We start from the raw sequence: 17,951 nt of genomic DNA on the forward strand, positions 1-17,951 counted from the left end.
ATGGCGGGGACCGTTGCCCGTTTCAGGCCGCCTAACAGGGATTTGCCACTTCCTGGGCCGCCCTGAAGGGGTGTCCATCCATCTGTGTTGCCGACTCTTGGGCGTTGCCAAGCACTTTCCCCGGGTTCTTGGAGCGTTGATGTGGCTTTTCCCACATTGCTCAGCGTTGTCTTTGGTCCAGTTGAGGCAACATCATAGGCGCCGCCGCAAACGGCAGCCTTTCCAGCAGCTCCGTGTTATTTCGCTCTTTTTGTGATTTATTGTTTTAAGTGTCTGCTTCTATCTTCGGTGTTTTTCGTCCCGTTTGACAACTACACTTTGGATGACTTTCTATCCTATTGTTATGGGTTATAACGCTCAAAAATGCGTTTATTCCAGGAATGAACTCCTTGCCCTGAAGAATTCTCGTGCCGGCGTGATGAAGGGGCCCTATCATGGATGCAGAGCCGGAGCTAAGGCTAAGCGGCTAGAGGCGTTATAAGTCTTCTGTACCGTCTGTAATCATGGTAAATGTGAACTCTCTACCAAATAAGACCGACAAACTGGCTGTGCTGGTGAAAAACATCGAAGCGTACAGGGAGTGCAGTTTGCACTGTTTTACGGAAACGTGGCTCACGTCTCGCATCCCGGACACTAACGTGGAGCTATCCGGAGCTACCTGGCTTCAGCGCTGTTAGGAGAGGCAGAGACACAAAAGCCTGCGGAAAGCGGAGAGGAGGCGGACTCGCTATCGACGTGAATACGAGGTGGTGTAACCCTGGGCACAAAGATTTCAATCTGCTGCAGGGACGTCGAACCTTTGGCCTAGCGTGTGACGTCATCCACTCCGCTGTTGCTAAACTACAACACAGCACCCCGAGGCCATCCTGTTAATCTGTTAATAAACAACAAAAGGATACTGCTGGAAGGGTGAATTTCCCTATGGGGGTGAATAAAGTATCTATCTATCTATCTATCTATCTATCTATCTATCTATCTATCTATCTATCTATCTATCTATCTATCTATCTATCTATCTATCTATCTATCGATCTATCTATCTATCTATCTATCTGTCCCTCGGAATCCTTGTGTTCGCTCAAGAAGGTTCTAAAGATGTCTCACCTGTCTTAAGACAGTCATTTATAGATATTCCTAATGAGAACGCTGTGATGGCGTGACTCATTTTAAGTACAATACTTCTCGAACTCCGCATGTGCAGAGGTGAAATTCAGTGCCTCTGGTGGTCCTACCCGATGAAATAGAAGTGTCGTCACATCCGTAACTTTTAAACTTTTAACTCATTTAAAACTCAAATTGTTCCCACAAAGCAAACAACACAGAGATGACTCCACTCATATTGAAAAGTCTCAAGCGCTTTAGAGGGAGAGAGAGAGAGAGAGAGAGAGAGAGAAGAATAAAAGAGAGAGAGAGAGAGAGAGAGAGAGAGAGAGAGAGAGAGAGAAAGGAATAGAAGAAAGAGAGAGAAAAGAATTGAAGAGAGAGAGAGAGAGAGGGAGAGAGAGAAAAGAATAGAAGATAGATAGAGAGAGAAAAGAATAGAAGAGGGAGAAACAGAGAAAAGAATAGAAGAGAAAGACAGAGAAAAGAATAGAAGAGAGAGACAGAGAAAAGAATAGAAGAGAGAGAGAGAGAAAATGATACAAGAGAGAGAGAGAGATAGAAAAAAATAGAAGAGGGAGAGAGAGAGAGAGAGAGAGAGAGAGAGAGAGAGAGAGAGGGAGAGAGAGAGAGAGAGAGAAGAATAGAAAAGGGAGAGCGACAGAGAAAATAATAGAAGAGAGAGAGAGAAAAGAATAGAAGAGAGAGGGAGCGAGAGAGAAAATAATAGAAGAGGGCGAGAGAGAAAAGAACGACACATTAATACGAGACATGAGCATCCATTTTCCGTCCACTCTATCGATGAATGACCCCACTTTCGTGTCGGCGCTAGGACCCGACAGAATTCCTCATTCCCTCTCTCTCTCGCTCTCTTTCTCTCTCTCTCTTTTTCTTCACTCCCTCTCTCTCTCCCGCATCCTTTTTTTGAAAGTCCCGTCCTGGTTTAAGTTCCCGGACGTCCGGACGGTGACCGGGACCGCACCGTGCTCTTCCCGCCAAGTGGCATCGGCTTCGATCTGGGTTAGATGCCGGCGCGCGCCACCGTAGTCTCTCCCCGTGCACGCGCGGAGCAAACCATACCCAATTCGGTGCCGATGCTGGGACGCGAACATCTTCACACGGACCTTCTCGCCTTCCCTCTTGTCGCCATTTCTTACACTTGAACTGGGATGCACGGGTCAATACTTGAGTATTCGCGGATCGATCGATTGATCGATTGATTTGATGTGGACGTGCACGAGTTTACTATGTGGCGGTTGTGGATTTGTTCTTGGCTCGCAGCCTCCTGGTTGCTTGCCCGGACCGAGTGTCGTCCCGGTAAGTTTATCGTCATCATTTTTTGATTTGATGAGAAAGTATTTTCGTGGTTCCTCTCCAACCGATCACACTCCTTCAAATGTTTCTTGGATCTTCTCAACACCACCAATTTGGGCTGTCAAGTCACATTTTCATTTCTTTTTAACTTATGATTACATCACCATTATCTCCAAATTTTCTTAAAGGTTTGTTTCTCTTTTAATTGCCTTATTGGTCCATTTCCCCCAAATTTGGTTGTATGTCTTGTATATTAATTAATTACTATTTTTCCATAAATATTTTTAAAGTATTTTTATTCCTCTTTCAGCAGAAATTTAAAATGCCCTATTTGGTCGATTTTTGTTGAAAAATTCTCATTGATGAAAATATCTTCTTTAAAACAAATTAACGATGGTTTCATGTTTTTTGAATGCCATTGATTTTCTTTTATCTCCAAAATAATTCCTATTTTCGCATTTATTTCTGTTTTGTCAGGAATTGAAAGTGCAAATTCCGGTCCAATAAAGACAATTTCACAATAAAACAAATTGAAAACGCCTCAACGATATCACGTTGAAACACTAACAAGCTCCAACTTGACAAAACATAAAAATGAGATAACACAGGATGTGTACTCACACGTTAATTGAACAATAACGAGAGTTCGGAGACGACGAGATCACGATATATCATGCAGGCATGGCACCTAGCCTAACTGAACAAAACATGAAAAAGAAAAGATATGATGACACAGAAAAACTAGCTCTAACTGAACAAAACATGGGTGAAAGACTACATCATGTTCAAGCGTTAACCAACTCGAACAGAACAAAACATAAAAAAACAAGGAAGAACCATTCCAACACATGGACAGATAAATAACTGTTGTGGTTTGCACACTTAACTTGAGATAACAGAACAAAACATGAAATGATATGACACCGAATATGTTGGAACACAAACTAACAAACTAACAGAAAAAATCACAAAAATAAGACCACGAAAGAAGCATTCCTTCAGGAAGAAAGAATAAGAGGAGCGATATGACGATGAGAACATGGGAACATCAGGCATGCCAATCATACGACATCATATTTTGGAACACAAAAAAACCTTATCAGTTCCAAATGTGAAACGGAAAAAAAACGCAGGATCTGACAGAACAAAACATAAAAATTAGAATGACTCAATAAACATTATTATAAACTTACAAAACAATGAGAGTTCCATGTTGTCAAGTCAGTGAATTATAATGCAGGTACGCTAAATTGCTTTTTCTGAGCAAAACATAAAAGAATGGTGATATGGAGTATACTGGAAAACTAAATAGAAACTAATTACTGAACAAAACCTGAAATCAAGATTACGCAGAATATATTGGGGCACTAACTTCCAACAAAACTTGAAAAAAGACATAGCAAGAGACGGTATTTTGGAATACTAACTAACTCTAACTGGAAAAAAACGTGAAAGTCTGACACACGCACGTTGACAAAAATCAAGTGTTCCGTGTGATCGAGACTGTGAAACCTCACGCAGGCACACAAGCTAACTGTAACAGAACAAAACCGGAGAGAACTGAGATTAGGGTTGGACACTGACTTGCTGTGACTGAACATAAACGTGAAAAAAAAGAACGCAGAATATGATGGAACGCAAACTAGCTCTAACTGAACACTGCAGAATGTGTATAATTATTAACTAACTTTACCTGAACAAAACATGAAAGTTATAAATACAACACAGGGATTATGTTGGGACACTCATCCGCTAAATATGAACAAAAACAAGGAAGGAAAATATCACGGGATTTACAGGAACACTAATTTGCAATAACTGAACAAAACATGAAAGTAAAACGACATAGAACAAATAACCAGACGTTGATAGAACAGGAGTTATATGACGGTACAAAAAAAGCGCTCGTGGTTCTCGCGTCAGTATTTCCATTTTTCCATCTTTAGCCGGGAACGAGACGCGCTTGTGTCGGAAGCAGCCGTCCGTGTCGGCGACCTTCTCGCAGTGGGCGGGGCCTGACATTTAGGTAAGAGATTGGATATGCTCGATGGACCCCGCCCCCCCCACACACATTATCACCGGGGCCATTATCCTGGGAAAAAGCTCGGGCAAATTCCCAGGACGACTATATCGCTCGTCTCGCTCGTGTCGTCGCCGTAATGGATTGATGGCGAGATTGCGTCTAGCTCGTGTCGACAGGAAATGTGAAGCTTGGGGGCGGGGCTTTTGTTTCAAGAACCGCCTTTCATTACCTCGAAAGGGATTGCTACTTAAACAAAAAAAATACCTTTGTAAAATTGAATAAAGCAGGAAATGAGGCGGCACGGGTACGGTGTCGGAAAGAGACCAGGACTTATGTGAAGGTACGGTTTATCTTTTAAGTTATTGTCAACGATTTTATAAAGGAATCAATAATTAACTTCATTATCATTGGCCCCTTTCAGGACCATACCAGGCGTATAACACATTTAACTATCATGTATTCACTAATTGACTATTGGGCCCTCTTGTGGTGGCACAAAAAGTGCAGGGTACTCTGATGGGGCCTCATTCTTTTTGGCATCTTTGTGGCTTCCTAAGACATACAGGGTGAGTGACAAATATAGATATAATATATTTAGTCATTTACTTATTGTCCTTGTTCTTCTTGGACTCCTCGTGAAATTATGCAGGGTGCGTAACACATATATTTATCATATATTTACTGATTTACTGATGGTCGTTATTCTTTTTGGCTCCCTCGTAGTGTGACAAGACATGCAGGGTATGAGACATCTAAATATATCTTATTAACTAATAGGTCTCATTTTATTGGGCACCTTTTGATGGCACAAAATTGCAAGGTCTTACGATGGGTCTCATACTTTTGGGCCTCCTCGTGGTGTCAAGAGATTCCGACGTCACAAAACATCTATGTAGTAATCATATATTTACTTATTTACTAGTATTACTATGGGTTTTGCCCTTTTTGGCCACCTCATAGTGTCACAAATGGTGCAGGGTCTTACTGTGGGCCTTCTTCTTTTTGGCCTCTTCTTGGTGTAACAAGACGTGCATGATGCATGACATACATGGGTGTCATATATTTACTCAATTACTAATGGCCTCATATTTTTGCCTCCTCGTGGTGTCATGTAAAGTCCAGGAACGTGACACGAAAAGCTATTATATTTCGACTCATTTACTCATGGTCGTTATTCCTTTTGGCCTTTTTGTGGAGTACTAGAAGTCAGCGGTCTTGCAATGGGCTTCATTCTTTTGGGCTTTTTAGTAGCGTGATAACATCTGCAGGGTGCGTACGATATACTTTTACTCATTTACTAATGGACCTCATTCTTTTTGGCCTCCTCTTGTTGGCACATAAAGTGCAGCGTCTTATGATGGCCTCATTTGTTTGGTCTCTTTGTGGTGTCACATGATTATGCTGCTGGGGTGCTTGATGCCCATATTTGCCATACATTTACTAATTTACAATGGTGTCCCAAGACAAGCAGGGTCTGACTATGAGCATCATGCTTTTTGGCTTCCTCATGGTGGCACCAGACTTGTGGGTTAGATTTCACATATGCTGTAGTTATTATACTTTAACTCATTTACTAAGGCACCTCATTCTTTTTGGCCTTCTTGTGGTGCCTTAAGAAGTGCAGTCTTGTTATGGGCCTCATTTTCTTTGCTTACTCCTTATGTCACGAGAAATGTAGGGGTGCATGATGCATATAGATGTTACTCATATACTAGTAAAGTGCTTTTGGCTTCATTATTTTTGGCCTTCTTGCGGTGTCACAAAAAGTGCAGGTTCTTACTATCAGCCTCATTCAATTCGGTCTCTTCTTTATGTCACAATATATGTAGGTTAAGTGTCACATCTTTTTTATATTTTTACTCATTTACATATGGGCTTCATTCTTTTGGGCTTCCTGGTGCTGTCAAGTCCAGGGTGTATGAGGCATGCGATTATATATTTACTCATTTACTCGTTCTTCTTTGCCTTCTCATGGTGCCACAATACACACATATTAGGTGTCGGATGTATTATCATGTACTCATTTGCTACAGGGTGTCACATGATGTTCAGGGTTTTCTTGGGATTCATTCTTTTTGGCGTCCTCATGGTGTCACAAGACATGCTTAGAGTTGTCATATATTTACTCATTTACTAGAAATATTATGGGCTTCATTTTTGGGGGGCCTCTTTATGGTGTCACAAGATTTGCACGTACGGTACTTGTAGTTATCAAATATGTATTTATTTACTAACGGGCCTTATACTTTTTGGCTTCCTCGCGGTGTCGCAAAAACTACAGGGTCTTGCTATCGGCCTAATTCTTTTTTGGCCTCTTCCTGGTGTGACAAGATGCGTGTGGGGTGTGCAGTTATTATATATCTACCTATCTACTCATGGGCCTCATTCTTTTTGGCCTCCTCGAGGTGTCGCAAAACTTACAGGGTCTTGCTATCGGCCTCATTCTTTTTTGGCCTCTTCCTAGTGTGACAAGATTTGCATTGTGTGTGAGGTGTGCAGTTATTATATATTTACCTATTTACTGATGAGCCTCATTCTTTTTGGCCTCCTAGCGGTGTCGCAAAACTTACAGGGTCTTGGTATCGGCCTCATTCTTTTTTTGGCCTCTTCTTGGTGTGACAAGATGTGTGTAGGGTGTGCAGTTATTATATATTTACCTATTTACTGATAGGCCTCATTCTTTTTGGCCTCCTCGCAGTGTCGCAAAACTTTCAGGGTCTTGCTATCGGCCTAATTCTTTTTTGGCCTCTTCCTGGCGTGACAAGATGTTTGTGGGGTGTGGGGTGTGGGGTGTGCAGTTATTATATATTTACCTATTTACTCATAGGCCTCATTCTTTTTGGCTTCCTCGCGGTGTCGCAAAACTTTCAGGGTCATGCTATCGGCCTCATTCTTTTTTGGCCTCTTCCTGGTGTGACAAGATGTGCATGGTGTGTGAGGTGTGCAGTTATTATTTATTTACCTATCTACTCATGGGCCTCATTCTTTTTCGCCTCCTCTGCGGTTGACAAAATCGTCAGGCTGTGTGTGACGACTTTGAGCTGCCGCTTATGTAAAATAAACGAGGCGAGCTAGCTTGTCAAAAAAAGGTATTGTGACTTTTCGGTTGTGAAGAAATAGGAAAGCGTTCTTCCGGGTGGTCTTTTCCATCTGGGTGGGGCTTTTCAGGGGGTTGGAGTCAGGACTTCGAGGCCGCGGGTGTTCTTTTGTTAGACGCGTTCGGTGGCCGTCGCCTCAAAGCCGTGACCATTTTGTGATACGGCCCCGAAAGCCGGAGACGGCTGTTCCTACCTTTTCCCGCAACGCTTTTTCATTCCCGATTGGGGGGAGGGGGTATTGGGCGCACTTCAGACGCTTGCCATCCGTCATGGAGGCTGACGGCTGCACGATTCAAAGATTCCTCGCCGCCCCCCTCAGAAAGCTAATAGCCATACTTGCTAACGTTTTCTCTTTTTTTGTACTGGCTCTTTAAACTCTTCGTATTGTTTCTATCATTTTACAAAGTTTATGGTAAAGGTTGTGATATCACGTATTCCACTTTTTTTTTCAAAGAAAATCACGATCTGATTTTTATCATCATTAAAAAAAAAGATACAATTACGATTTTGATTTAGGCACAATCTCTTGCAAAAGGAATGAAACCCACGCAGGCCCCGGTAGAGCATGCAAACTCCACACAGGAAGGTTCGATCTCATGACCTCAGAACTGTGCCACACACGTGCTAACCACTGCAGCGCCGTGCTGCCCTTGAACTTGATTTCATCATCCATCCATCCATTCATTATCTGCGCCGCTTATCCTGAGTAGGGTCGCGGTGGTGCTGGAGACCATCCCAGCCATCTCCGGGCAGTGGGCAGGGGACACCCTGAACCGGTTGCCAGTCAGTCACAGGACACACAGGGAAAGACAATTCGCTCACTCATTTACACCTAGGGACAATTTTGACCGGCCAATGAACCTGACATGCATGTTTTTGGAATGTGGGAGGAAACCGGAGTGCCCGGAGAAAAACCCACGCAAGCATAGGGAGAACATGCAAACTCCGCACAGGAAGGTTGGTAGCTGGATTTGAACTCATGACCTCAGAACTCTGCCGCACATGCGACAACCACTGCCCTGCCGTGCTGCCCTTGAACTTGATTTCATCATATTAAAAAAAAAAATCAAATTCGATTTTATCAAAACTGTTTTACAAATACCATCTTGATTTGATCACATTTTTAAAACACACCGATCTTAAAGGTGGGGTGCAGTATTTGAAAACTTAAGGCTGCAATCTTTTGACTTTAAGCCAGGAGATGGCGGCAAAGTAACACATGCTTTTCTTTAACGCGCTTGAATGAACTCTTCTTTTACATCTTTTTAGGGGTTTGTTCCCGATCCCGGTCTTGTCACAATTTTATCAAAAATTGTAAAATAAACGAGTCATGAGCTTGAATCTACCCCAGTTCATTTTAAAACCATTACAATCTTAAATCGTCGACATTCTTCGAACAAAACTGTCAGGAGCAGAACAGAGACAGGACCCACTTGCGTTACGTTTCTCTCAGTTTTATTGGGAAGAAGGGAAAGGAGTGCACACACGATCCGGTTGATCGCTGGTCGCGGGATGCAGGTCGCTCTGAACGCGGAAGTGGGACTTCCGTGGCGAGCGACAGCGGTGTCGGGAACGGTAAACGCGTCAGTAACCGGGACAGGAGAGCAAAAAATGTGGTCGAGATCAGAAAACGGGTTGAAGCCGGCAAACAGATGGGAGCCCAAGCAGGAGTGAGTCAGGGTCGGAAAGCTTGCCTAGAGTAAGCTGAGGTTCGCAGACGGACTGACAACAGGTGACCGATAGACGGGGATTTAAATAGTGACAGGGAGACAATCAGAGTCGGAGGCAGTTGGCGCCAAAGGAGCGGGCACATGTGCCTCACATAGGTAATCATGAAAAAAACAAAATTACCATTTTGATGTTATCACGAGAGTTTTATGAAACAGGAGAAAATCCCAATTTTTTGAAAGACAAAATCACAACCTTGAATAATCATTGAAGTCAAGTCAATTCAAGTCATTTTTATTTGTATAGCCCTTAATCACAAAGAGTCTCAAAGGGCTGCACAGGTTTTTGCACAGACTATAATTTCAGACTATTATTACACCATCCCCTGATCTGGAACCAACATGAGGACAAGGAAAAACTCAAAAACCTCAACATGAGGAAAATGAAGAAACCTTGAGAAGGGACCGCACATGTGGTATCCCCCTTTCAGGATTACCAGACAGCAAAGGATGTTGCAATTACAAATAATTCAGGGATATTGTCCACAAAAAAATATAGGTTATTCATATGCTATAGAGTACAAGTGTGTTTTAAGCTTAGATTTTTAAGATTTCCACTGAGGTTGCAGATCGGATCTCAGGGGGAAGAGCATTCCACAGCACCGGTGCCCGGATGGAGAACGCTCTCAAACCAGCGGAACACCTTTTGGCTCTTGGGATCACCAAAAGACCGGCACTCTCAGAACGAAGACTTCAGACCGGAACATAGGGGAAAATCAGATCTGAAATATATGAGGGAGCAAGTCCATGTATGATTTTGTATAATACTAAGAGAACCTTGAAATCACATCTTAGGCTAACAGGGAGCCAATGCAGGTTAGCCAAAATCGGCGTGATGTGATCGGACTTTTTTGTCCTAGTTAAAAGCCTCGCTGCAGCGTTTTGTACCAGCTGAAGGCTCTTGATTCTGGACTTCGGGAGACCGGAGAGTAGTGCATTACAGTAGTCGAGACGGGAAGTAACAAACGCGTGAGTTATAATTTCCGCATCCGACTGAGACTGCATTGGACGAATTTTAGCAATGTTGCGAAGATGGAAGAAAGCGGTTCTAGTAATTTTCTTCACGTGTGTTTGAAAGGACAGATCGCTGTCAAAGATGACATCTAAATCTTTAACTGAGTCACTCTGTGTGATGTGACATTTGTCAATGTTCAGAGCAGTTTTTGAGAATAAGTCACGGCATTTAGATGGACCAGTAGCTAACATTTCGGTCTTTTCATGGTTAAGACGCAAGAAATTGAGTGACATCCACTCTTTGATCTCAGTGAGGCAGGCCACCAAATTTCCACAATTTAGTGTGGCAGATTCTTCCAACGGAAGATATAGTTGAGTGTCATCTGCGTAGCAGTGGAAACTGATATTATACTTGCCAATAATATCACCTCATGGAAGCATGTAAATGCTGAAAAGAAGGGGCCCAAGTACTGAACCCTGCGGAACACCACAGGTAACACTAAAGGGCTCAGATGTCATTTCGCCATATTCAACACAGTGCGTCCTATGTGAGAGGTAGGATCTGAACCATAAGAGGACGGTTCCTGAAAGACCAATCTATTTTTCCAACCGTTCCAGTAAGATATTATGGTCCACAGTGTCAAAAGCAGCACTAAGGTCCAGCAGCAGCAAAAGTGATGAAGTGCCAGAGTCCATTGCCAGTAGGAGATCATTGGTTACCTTAACAACCGACTTAAAAGCCGCTGGAACTACACCTGAAGAGAGTGATGTGTTTATCATATTTAGAACTGAAGGTCCAACGACCCCAAAAAGACCTTTAATAAGCAAAAAACTTGATTGGAGGAGGATGTCCGTCCCATCTCTCATCTGAGTCAATTCCTTCCTCCTGGCAGGCGTTTGAAATCCCCAAGGGTGGCGGAGGAGGAGGAGGAGGAGGAGGGGGGGGGTTGCCAAGGGTCTCCGGTCTCAGTTTCAAGTGGGTCGCTCTGCTCACATCCATCAAAATATTCAGGGAAGAAATGACTTCTCAGAGGGGGAGGGGAGAGGGTACATCACCGGCAACAATTTGTTCAGAGCTGCGTCAAGACCGCTTTCACAATTTTGGAGGACCGATGGTCATAATTACAGCACTGGTGTCGAACATGCGGCCCATGTGCCGGAACGGGAACGCTTTGGATTTGAACCCCTCAACGTCATTGATGAACAAAGTCCTGTCTTCACGATGCCACATGTCATTGAAAACTCTTCAACTCTTGGGATTCAAGACGCCATGACCATTTCAAAACAACAGAGTCCTGTTATCAACAGAACTAAACAAAACATTCGCATTCGGAACGGCGCGACCTGTCATTGAACTTAAGCCTTCTGTGAAAATCTTCATTGCATTCAATAAATGTAATTTGTATTTGATCGTACAAAATCCCTCATAGTCAAATGTATAAAATCCTTCAATAGATAGATCGATACTTTATTCATCCCCGTAGGGAAATACACACTTCCAACAGTATCCTTTTGTTGTTTATTAACAGGATGGCCTCAGGGTGCTGTGTTGTAGTTTAGCAACAGCGGAGTGGATGACGTCACACGCTAGGCCAGAAGTACGACGTACCTGCGGCAGATGGAAATCTTTGTGGCCAGGGTTACACCACCTCGTGTTCACGTAGATAGCGAGTCCAACTCCTCTTTGCTTCCCGCAGGCTTTTGTGTCTCTGTCTGCCCTAACAGCGCTGAAGCCGGGTAGCTCCACGTTAGCGTCCGGGACGCTAGACGTGAGCCACGTTTCCGTAAAAGACAGCAAACTGCACTCCCTGTACGCTTTGATGTTTTTCACCAGCAGAGCCAGTTTGTCGGTCTTATTTGGTAGAGAGTTCACATTTACCATGATTACGGACGGTACCGAAGGCTTATAACGCCGCTAGCCGCTTAGTTAGCTCCGGCTCTCCATCTCCATTACTCCCCTTTAAAAATAAACAGACAAGTCAGATGACTTCCAGTATCAGGAGATAGAGCGCTTGTCTCGGGATCAAGAGGTCGCAGGTTCGATTCTCAGCTCCTCCGTGTTATATGTCGAATTGTCCTTGGGCAAGACACTGAAACCCTAATGCCCCCCAATAAGCAGGTCGGCGCCTTGCATGGCTGACTCCCTATTGGTGTGTGTGTGAGAATGGGTAAGTGTGAAGCACATCGTAAAGTGCTTTGGCAGGTCTTCATTGAATTGAAAAGCGCTATAGAAATGCAGACCAGACCATGGTCCTTAGCCTGTGACAACCTCTGAGGGCCTGTCTTGAAAGAAAATAGGGACCTATTCAAATGTGGATTGACACAGCCAATGAATTCCCATTATAAATATTTATACATCGACGGTGTGTTTCCAAATCTGGGCCAAAGGTAAACGTGCACAACGTGCACAGCGCCAATCATGATCCATCATGTGTATGTTTCCTAATCTGGAAAGAGAAGTCCAACATTTACAACTCTTTCACGATGTCTAGATATTGGTGAAGTAAAATACACTGTTGCAAATATTTTGCGGCTGTCAACTGGTCGTCTCTCTCATACTTAAATGGCCACTTTTTTCACCATTTTTGGACCAGAAATCCAATCTTCTTTCAAAGCTGAATCCACAAAACCTTATTTCATCTCCAGCCACTATTTCTGCATGCCAAGCTGTAACGTATCTGACTTGGTTTGCTGACATGTTCTTCATTTGACATGCGGATCCTAAGGGTTTTTGTGTGATGTCTAAGATTTTGGTCCTCCAAGTCCTAAAACGCTGGCCCTCGATTTACATATTTCCTCTGGATAAGATCTCATACAGCAAGATTAGCCTCAGGGAAGAGACTTTTAAAGTAAATGTACTGCATTGCCTAAGTGAAAACCTAAGCAGCAGATGGGCGACTGTTTTTTTCTATTTGGAAAAAAGATTGACCATTCTTCACCCTTTTTATTAGAATTCAAATCCTCTTCCAACCCTCTTGAGCTGAGTCAACAAAGCCTTATTACATCTCCAGCCAATATGCCAGCATGCTTAACTGAACTGTATTTGACCAGGTAGCCAACACCTTTTTGATCTTATATGTGTTTAAGGTTTGAGACCCATATTGATGTGAAAGATTCTGCTTTCCTGCTAAATAAAAAATGACATAAATAAAGATTTGCATAAGTGGAAATAAATTTACAAGACATGGACTGCATTGTCTAAGGGACAGCACAAGCAGAGCACAGGCAGTTCAGGAAAATTCTTGGCCATTTTTTTACAATTTTGGACCAGGAATCTCATTTTCCTCCAAACTACTTGAGTTGAGTCAACAAAGCCTTCTTTCATCTCCGGCCAGTATGTCGGCATGCCTTACCGGAATGCATCTGACCGGGTTTGCTGAAATGTTCTTCATTATAGACGCAACACACAGACTTTTGGGTTATCCATAAGGTTTGGGAACTCAAAATCCCCCAAACCTGGCCCCAAATTTATGGTAAACATTCTTCCTTGCCTTTGGACGAGATGAATCAAGATTAGCTTAAGGGAAAGAAACATACTAGAGATGGATTGATTTTTTATTTGGGATGGCACAAGAAGGGAATAAGTGACTGGGATTTAAGTTCTGGACCAATTATTCCAATTTTGAATGAGAAGTCAAATCCTTTTCAACCCACTGGGGCTGAGTCAACAAGGCCTTATTTCCTCTTCGGCCAGTATGCCAACATGCCTATCTGACCGAGTTTTCTGACGTTGCCTTTGTTTTAAATCCCGAAGACTTTGTTTGAGGAGATTTTCCAGTCTGCTCCAAGTGAGCCAGCCTGGCAAACGTTCGATTTTTTCATTCCAAATGTATCTCCACTTCATCACAGGAAGATGAGTCTGCGTGTCGCCCACGGATTACGTTCACATGTCGTTCTGAATCGGGACATGTCATTCGGGTCTGGGAATATGAAAAAGTGTCTTTTCTAATTCCCTTTTTTGTGTACGTTTCCTAATCCTTCCGTGTCCCGGCGCCGTTTGCCATCTGTTGAGCGACAAATGTCCTTTTCAAGTGATTTGTTTTGTCTTCGTCTCGGTTCGCGCTAGTTGGCGTCGAGAACTCTGTCAAATCTGACTTTTTTCCTCTTTTTTTTCTCTTTTTTTCCCCTCTTTTTCTTTATTTTTCTGTTTTTTGTTCTCTTTTTCTCTTTTTTTCTCTCTTTCTGGGGTTTCATTTAAATACATTGCGTCGCTCAGGGCCGGTGCGCTTGAAGATTACGTTTGGGAGCTGAAAATAATCCCGCTTCAGACACGATTGCGTAGAGATTTTGACACGGACGGGACCTCAAACTCTTCTGCTGCATTACATTTTTTAATTTTTTTTTTTTTTATGTAAACGGATTTGGAAAGGCCTGTATAAAGTATTCAAAATGTTGTATTTACGGCATATTTTGGATTATGCAGCTGTTAGCAACGTTCTGGTGGCTAGAGCTGCTTTGACAGAGTGAGAGAGTGAGAGAAAGACAGAATGAGAGTAAGACAGTGATACAGACACACAGAAAAAGAGAGAGAGAGAAGTAGGAAATGAGAGAAATTAGAGGGAAAGAGAGAGAGAGAGAGAGAAGTAGGAAATGAGAGAAATTAGAGGGAAAGAGAGAGAGAGAGAAGAAGGGAACAAAATAAATTAGAGGGGGAGATAAAGAGAAAGAGTGAGAGAAATTAAAGGGAAAGAGAGAGAGAAAGAGGAGGGAACGAGATAAATTAGAGGGAAAGAGAGAGGGAGAGGGAGAGTGAACGAGGGACCAAGAGAAATTAAACGGAAGGAGAGAGAGGGGGGGGGAGATAGAGAGAAATTAGAGGGGAAGAGTGAAAGCGAGACAAAGAAAAAGAGAAAAATAGGGAGCGGGAGAGGACCGTGAGACAGGGAGAACAAATAGTGAGTGTGAGAGATAAAAAGAAAAAATAATCTTCTTATTCATTTGACTTCCTTATTTCTTTACATTTATTATTTACCATTTTATTTTTATTGATTCAAAACTAAACTGAATACTTTTTTTAGTATATATTTTTCAAATAAATTGATTTATTATCTGATGTAAAAATCCTTTACATTTAATGGATTCATTCTTTTATTTTAATGATATCAATGAAATAATTTTCTATTTTTATTGGAGTTTTATTATTTCTTTACACATATATATATAAATATATCATTTAGTCAATTTCATTTTTTTTTAGTTTAATTGCGTTCGATGTATTCACTCGTTTATGATACTTATTTTGTAATCTTTTGAATAAAACCATCAATTATTTTTCATTTTCTACAGTCTTTTTGTGTATTTATTGACCATTTTTTTCTCCTCACCCATTTTTGTCAATAAAAGAAACCAGTCAAAAAGTGAAAAGCGACGCAGAGCCTTTTTGTGTTTGTTGTCGGCGGCAAGCGCTTAAGCACCGTCCGCGGTCGTGTTTGTGTGCGCGTGCCGGGAATGACAATGGCCGCCGCCGATGATTATGCAATGACTACATCTCAGCTCTGCAAACACCTATTTTGCTCTCATTCCATTGAGTTCATACACGTTGCATGAAATGATAAACTGACCTTCCAGAAGTCAGTGAAAAAATGTTTTTCCGGACATCTTATTTTTTTAGCGTTCCTATCAAATTGGCCTCAAATCCCACTCCGAGACGCACCACGAGTCTATTGAATGCTGAATATGGACGCTTAGCTGGAAAGCAGGTGAGATTATAGCTTGACGCCCTACTTGTGTCAGGGCCAGAACAGAGACGGAACCCACTCGCGTACGTTTCTCTTAGTCTTATTCGGAAGAAGGGAAAGGATAGCACACACGGTCCGGTGATCGCTGGTCGCAGGGAGGGGGTTGCTCAGACGCAGAAGTGGTATTTCCGTGGCGAGCAATGGGTGTGTCGGGAGCGGAAAAAACAGGTCAGAAGCCGGGACAGGAGAGCAAAAAGCGTGATCGAGATCAGAAAATGGGTGGAGGCCGGCAAACAGACGGGAGCCAAAACAGGAGTGAATCAGGGTCGAAAAGCTTGCCTAGCGTAGGCCACGGTTCGCAGACGGACCGACAACAGGTGACAGAAAGAGTGGGTTTACATAGGGACAGGGAGCCAATCAGAGTCCGAGGCAGTTAGCGCCAAAGGAGCGGGCACAACCTGGCATCAGTAATCATGACAACCTGGTCTCAGGTCAAATTGGATTACAATCTGAAAAACAAAACATTGTATTTGACTTATTATCCCAAGGGTAATTTAGGCGTTTCCAAAAGTGGCCATTTGGAGACGACCAGTTCACAGCACTAATCTGTGCTTGTGTATTTTACTTTGGTCATTTTTTTAGACACTGTGAAATAATACTAAATGTTCTCTTTACAGAAGTCAAACACAGATCGTGCACACTTGCGCTTGATAATTGCCTGTAAAAATGGATCCAAGGTCGCAGTTACGCCCATTTATTTTTGCTCTGATTTCAATATAGCCCGTAAAATGACAATTTTTAAAGCTAAATAGGTCCTGATGTTATTTTTTTCAATTCACAGGCAAATCTCCCCAACTTACATTAAACTATTTGAGAGCACTGCAATGTTTTTCTTGTGGAAAACAAAATTCAGCCCAACCTTTCCTGGACCCTAGCTCCGGGGGCCCCCAAGTAAATTAAGTATGAGACCCCTTGGTTTACCCTAGTTAATCTGTTGTAAGAAAGAAAGCATAACGATAGTAACGTATTTCCACCTTTGTTTTCTAAGACACAAACCGATTGAAACGTCGTTCCAGCTAGAGCTAGAATCAAACGTGGAATAGATCCCGTATCGATTCGGAAAAGTCACAGAGGGAACCCAACCGGCACGCCAGCAAAGTAAAGCGGGGGGAAAATTACAGAGAGAAAAATAGATAATAGAATGCTTGCCAGCAATCGATAGCAACGTTTACTCCATGTTTGAAATCTGTTTGCGGGAGAATGGGCATGAAATCTATATCGGGACTTTATCAATAGCTTCAAAATGTATGTTATGTATCTATATGTGTATATCTATGTAATTCTAACCAAAAGAAAAAATGATTCAGTTTTAATGGTGTGGTAGAAAATTCAACGCATCGTAAAAATGATAGCTTGAACCAAGTCGTGCTTCTACTTCTTTAGGAAATCCAAATTCTTTTTTCGTGACAAACATAAATCTTTAGAATCATATCTCGACCATGTGCTCCAGTGCCTCATGCATATTCGCAAGAGTTAGAGAGGAGACACAACCAAAATGTGCGACTACTCCTATAAAAAATAAAAATGGATGCTCATGAAATCGTGCATCTTTCGGATTTTATCTTGAGTAAGTGCTCCAGTGCCTCGTGCACATTTGCAAGAGTTAGAGAGGAGACACAACCAAATGTGCGACTACTCCTAAAGGAAATAAAGATGGATGCTCATGAAATCATGTTTCTTTCGGATTTTATCTTGATTAAGTGCTCCAGTGCCTCATGCACATTTGCAAGAGTTAGAAAGGAGACACAACCAAATTGTGCGACCACTCCTATAGAAAATCAAAATGGATTCTCATGAAATCATGCATTTTTGGAATTTTATCTTGACTAAGTGCTCCAGTGCCTCATGCACATTTGCTAGAGTTAGAAATGAGACACAACCAAATTGTGCGACTACTCCTATAGAAAATCAAAATGGATGCTCATAAAATCATCCATCTTTCGGATTTTATCTTGATTAAGTGCTCCAGTGCCTCATGCACATTGGCAAGAGTTAG

At 42.4% G+C, this 17,951-nt stretch overlaps 1 protein-coding gene across 1 annotated transcript in view; it reads left to right on the plus strand.

Annotated features, from left to right (window-relative positions):
* Positions 1-2,039: 2,039 nt before the first annotated feature.
* Positions 2,040-17,951, plus strand: part of LOC148363704 (receptor-type tyrosine-protein phosphatase gamma-like) — a 146,330-nt gene continuing 130,418 nt past the window's right edge. The window contains exon 1 of the mRNA XM_088337706.1: positions 2,040-2,418. Coding sequence (XP_088193832.1) covers positions 2,349-2,418 — 70 coding nt within the window. The 5' untranslated portion in view covers positions 2,040-2,348. The remainder of the gene's footprint in view (positions 2,419-17,951) is intronic.

Source organism: Urocampus carinirostris, chromosome 6, assembly GCF_059441175.1.
Source record: "Urocampus carinirostris isolate Australia breed hairy pipefish chromosome 6, RoL_Ucar_1.0, whole genome shotgun sequence".
NCBI classification, from domain to species: Eukaryota; Metazoa; Chordata; class Actinopteri; order Syngnathiformes; family Syngnathidae; genus Urocampus; species Urocampus carinirostris.